At 43.6% G+C, this 5,101-nt stretch overlaps 1 protein-coding gene across 3 annotated transcripts in view; it reads right to left on the reverse strand.

Annotated features, from left to right (window-relative positions):
• The window catches only part of LOC103388004 (gamma-aminobutyric acid receptor-associated protein-like 1), a 21,083-nt gene extending 16,149 nt beyond the window's left edge, over window positions 1-4,934 (reverse strand). The window contains exons 1-6 of one of the 3 annotated variants that reach the window (XR_003051443.1): window positions 4,737-4,934; window positions 4,335-4,497; window positions 4,117-4,195; window positions 3,649-3,767; window positions 3,094-3,218; window positions 431-439 (exon numbers count right to left, since the gene is read on the reverse strand). Coding sequence is in view for 2 of the 3 variants with exons in the window: in XM_025061343.1 (XP_024917111.1) it covers window positions 3,153-3,218; window positions 3,649-3,767; window positions 4,117-4,195; window positions 4,335-4,463 (393 nt within the window). In the remaining variant the exon portion in view is untranslated. Of the gene's footprint in view, window positions 1-430; window positions 440-2,764; window positions 3,219-3,648; window positions 3,768-4,116; window positions 4,196-4,334; window positions 4,498-4,736 lie in introns of those variants that run through there. The other 2 variants (XM_025061343.1, XM_008322846.3) reach the window with 2 other exon arrangements.
• Between the last annotated feature and the right edge of the window lie 167 nt (window positions 4,935-5,101).

Below are 5,101 nucleotides of genomic sequence, written 5' to 3' on the forward strand. Positions count from 1 at the left end.
GGCTTTTATCCTTTTATCCCCCCGTCACTCGAGCGCAGACAGCGGAGGAACTGCCGCTGTCGTCAAACACCGTAGACTCACTGCCTGTCATTCTGGTCGTGTTTCCGCTCGAGGACGTGCTGTGGACCGCGTACAGAGGAGAGACACGGGTGGAAGAGGCGGCAACACCGAGTCAGAAAAAAAAAAAAAAAACTCTGTCCATTTATCACTGTTGGATTTTAATACTTTTTCAGACAAAATTCAAACACACTCCATAGCTGAATAATTAAAGGGTTAAACAATTGATTGAGTTTATTACACTTCACAACAATTCACTCTATTCACACTAAAAACAGACTATTTCGATTGTTACGTTAATGATCCCGCTGACGTTGTTTTACACATTTTACGTAACGTCACGATGAGGTTAAAATGAAGGTTTCTCTAAAACGTCCAGACTGATCTGGTCTCTGATTGGTTTGGACGACTAACTAATATCTCCTGCCACACGTGACTAACTTTCGAACAGTGCCTACAAACAGCTGGTCTTATCTGTCACTCAGCATCCACTCAGCACAAACGTCTTGTGTGCTAATTTCATCAGACGAAGTCGCTCTAACATAAAAACGGAATCAATATCGCGAGATCACGCCTTGCGAGATAAAAGGAGGATTCCGTGCAGCTGCCGCTCCACGCCACTGCCGCTCTGCCGCTGGTGCGGTTGCCATTTCCGTTCTTGGCCCCTAGGTTGACCCCCGGGGGCGCGAGAACAAAGGCTATGTGCATATGGTCGAGATACAAAGCCTGGTCACGCAGAAATCATAAGACCGGCTCAGTGGGAGGCAAACAAAAGGGGGAGCCCTCACTAATTCTTCAGCAGCTCCGTCCATAATCCACTCACTCCACCTAAATCCTATTCTGGAATTCCACAAGTTCTCTGAAAACCTCCTGCCGACTGAGGCCGCCTCCCAAAGTTCCTCCACAGATTTACATGTTGTTGTTGGAAGAAATGTAGGTTTCAGACTATACTGTAGATGTGGGCCATGAAGTCCAGACTACAACTAGACCAGACCAGGACTTGTCCAGACCAGTCAAAACTAGCTGTCCAGACCAGGACTTGGCCATGAAGTCCAGACTACAACTAGACCAGACCAGGACTTGTCCAGACCAGGACTTGTCCAGACCAGTCAAAACTAGCTGTACATGTGATCCATTTCCAGTCTGTTGTTGTCCAGAAGAGAAGGAGTTAAAGTCACTCTGAACTCTGTGGTGATGTACTGTACTAGTTAGGACACACTGTACTAACTGTACTAGTTAGGACTGTACTAGTTAGGACACACTGTACTAGTTAGGACACACTGTACTAGTTAGGACACACTGCTTTGACTGCTACACAGCAGAGGAAGTTAAACAGTTTAACATTTACACAACCATGTGTCTGCGTTTACTTTTGAACTCCAGAACAGGTTCTACCATCAGGACAAGGAGGAAGTGCCGAGTCCTGAGGCTAATGCTAGCTGATGCTATATTAATCAAGTTAAACTGCTCTTAACATTTTAATTTTCATAAAGGTACTTGATACAGACGTACTCGTGTACCTGTGTGTGGAGGGACACCAGTCCAAGTCAACCAGAGGAGGCGCTGCTGTGCTCGGTCCGGGCGGATGAAAGAGTTCACTAAGACAAAAATGATCATCAACAGTAAATATATATATATATATCCTACAAACACATGTACCTGAAGTGACGAAGTACTTACATGTACACCGCGTCTACAAAGTACCAGCAGCCGGCGGACTGTGACTGGTTTGTTTCGTGATGGAGCAGCAGCGCCATCTAGTGTAATACAGATTGTATAACCACATATTTACCCACCGACAGTGTTCTGGCTTTGTTTTCTGGAGCATGCTGACCCCTAGTGGATGTCAGGGTCCGTGCATATTTCATTATGTGTATGTATTTATACATACACACACACACATATATGGTGGGCATTTGGACTGGTCATGCAAACTTTGCAGGACTTTGAGAATTTGCATTAACTGTGACGTTAAATTGATAACAGGTTGTTGTGTTGTTAAATGTTGAGGCCGATAAACATCATCCAACATAATACGTTGTCACAGAGCATTTGAATTTGAATTGGTGATTAAAAAAACAACCAGTTGCAGATTGGATGTAAAACTCGTCCTTTTTGCTGTAAATAATTTAAAGTAATTAAGTAACACTTACTCTAAGTAGATTTTAAATAAATTTTGAGAAAACTGTTGGGAACCTTTTAGTGACGAACTGGACTTCTATTCAAATCCTCCTACTGTACATCATACAAACACAAATACAGCAATAATGAATGAATGAACTTTTACCATCATTCTGACCATTTCTGTCCAAATGATTTCGTACCTTCAGGTTTGATGTCCAGATGTAGCTCGTATTCATTCTGCTTTTCTCTGTCACCTTTCTTCTCTGCTTGGATCTCGTTCATCTCCATGGCTCCTCACTCTTCTTCTAACCTTCTGTTTGATCAAATCACATCTGACCATTGAGCTGCGAAGCTCTTAAAGCAGCGCAGGAAACTGAAAGTGTCCAGTTAGGACAGACCACTTCTGTCTCTGTGCTTCCTCCAAAGGACATTTACAGTAGATGGTAGTTGGGTTTTTTTAAGGGGGGGGGTCACTGTCCATCTGTAACTGTACGTGTTGTTCATAATTGTTGAGCCAATGACATCGTTGTCTTTATGTTGTTGACAGAAATGCACCGTAAAAAAGAAATGAGAAAAGCTGAGGTTTTACATTTGATCTTCGTTTACTGCTTATTCACAAAAAAAGTAAAACAAAAAACTATTTGCATTAAATACAAATGATGGAGAAAGACAGTGAGAGTTCCCAAAACATCCATTTATCTCAACACGATCCTTTTTGTCTTCGTCCAATTCCCTCGTTCTTCTTTCCCCATAAAAATAATCAACATAATATGAGGCGTAAAAAATTCCATCTCAACCCAATCCTAAAATACTGACAGAGGTCAACGTTCACTACCAATCACAGCAGATACTGTTGATAATGATCACCAGCACCTTGGTTCTGCTGTGCAGACCATCATACCGTCTCTGTCTCTGGTCCAGACTCTGGTCCAGACTCTGGTCCAGACTCTGGTCCAGACTCTGGTCCTCCATCAGGCACCGTACACACTCTCGTTACTGTAGGTCATGTAGAGAAACAGGTCGTCTTCATGGTGCTCCTGTAACACAAGAGAAGAAGTCATATTTAGACCAAAAGAACGCTGAAGAGTGAATCATGGCTCAAGTTTTTATTTTAGTTCCAATCTGTGAGCTGTTAAATCAGCTGCTGAAAAACCAGATTCATCCATGATTGGTTAAAGACGTCGTCTCTGAACGCTGTGGACAGACGCATCTTTGTTTCCTTTTCTGGTCTAATCTGTTGTTCATCAGTGACAACAACAGACCTGGGTTCAACTCTTTGACCAGCACTTTGTTGACATTTAGTCTCTTATTTTTATTGTTCTTTAGTGTAAAAATAAATATTTCTAAAAGGTTGAAAACTGATGCACATCAGTGGCAGTGGAACGCTAACTTCTGTGACTGTGCTTGTTGTTCTGCAGCTACCAGTCGGTCTGGTCTGGACGTGGGGGAGGACGAGTGGACACTCACCTCATACACAGCAGAGAGGGGGGAGCTGGACGGGGGAAGAGAGTTGTTGACAAAGAAGAAGAGCGCCTCCTCTGGTCTCAAAGACACACGCTGACGGATGAGAAAGCACAACTGGCCCACTGAAAAAGGAAGGAAAGATGGGGAGAAAGAAAGGGTGAGTGAGACTCACCCCCTTCACTGACGTCATGTAACTGGGAAGAAAAACAGTTTAAGGCTTGGTGATCAATTCCAAGAAATGCTTTCATCTTCAAATGAATCATATCATATACAGTGTTGATACTGCCACCTAGTAAGAAGTTATGTGGTACTACCACCAGGTGGCGGCAGTAGGGCTGACACTGATATTTATCAGTGTGACCCTCAGACTACCAAAGACCCCTCAGTTTATCTGTGTCACTCTGCTGACGTTGACAGAACCAGCACTAACGTGTCTGTAGTCGCTCTGGTTCCTCGTAGTTTTAGTTTTACCTGTTAAATCTGAGGGCACTAAGTATTTCTTCTTGTCCAGGTCAGGGGCTCTTGATCTCTGCGCCCTTTCTACAATGATCTGTTAAAAAAATAGATAAAATAAAAATGACAAAAGCTTATTTTTAAGCCAAAGCCTGAGGCTGTTGTGACTGACAGCTCCAGGTATTTTAATTCTTGATGTGGTCAAGTGGTTTAGGGTAAATCTGAAGATGACTTACTGGAATCTTGTCAGGATGTTTGGCCCGGACTCTCTCACCCTCTGCCCTCCTCACCTCCAACGGCACTGAACGTTTGTAGTGACTGCCCATCTGACGACGACGACGACAACAACAACAACGACGACACATAGATTCAAGGGGTCGTCGTCACCCAAAAACAGCACTAAATATATAAATTATATACATATTTAATGCCGTTAAAATAGCATTGGACTCGGTCGATTACGTCACTGGTTTGTTTACAAACGGAGATCGACGGGAGTGTGTTGTGATACATGTAGCAAACAGTTAAAATGCAGTCTGTTTTCCCACTGTATTATATATCGAATTAAAATCGTGAGAAACAACAGCTAACAAGGCCGCTAACGTCAGCAGCTAACGAAACAACGGCTGCGCTCATACCTTAGGGAAGGACACGACAGAAGCTTCAGCGGGAAAATAGTCCAGGTCCAAGTCGTTCGTCGTCTGTTTGTTGTAAAACGTTATTAGAGTTTGTCTCAAACGAACGACTTTAACACGAGTAACGAAGAAAACATCGGTGGTTTAAATTTGTCGACTCCTCAACGAAAACAACAACAAATACAATGTGACCCCGCCCTGGCCAATCCGATGCGAGTGTGTGGTTAAAGTCGCGCTAATTGGCTGAATGCTGCTGTCAGTCAGCGTGTAGTTTCTCTGACTGCTGGGAAAGATGACGAGACACGTCGAAGCCACGCCCACTGCCTCGCCTGAGCCGCGCTACGTGCACGAGCGTTCAGTTCACTGTG

This window comes from Cynoglossus semilaevis, chromosome 13, assembly GCF_000523025.1.
Source record: "Cynoglossus semilaevis isolate Cse_v1.0 chromosome 13, Cse_v1.0, whole genome shotgun sequence".
In the NCBI taxonomy this organism is placed as follows: Eukaryota; Metazoa; Chordata; class Actinopteri; order Pleuronectiformes; family Cynoglossidae; genus Cynoglossus; species Cynoglossus semilaevis.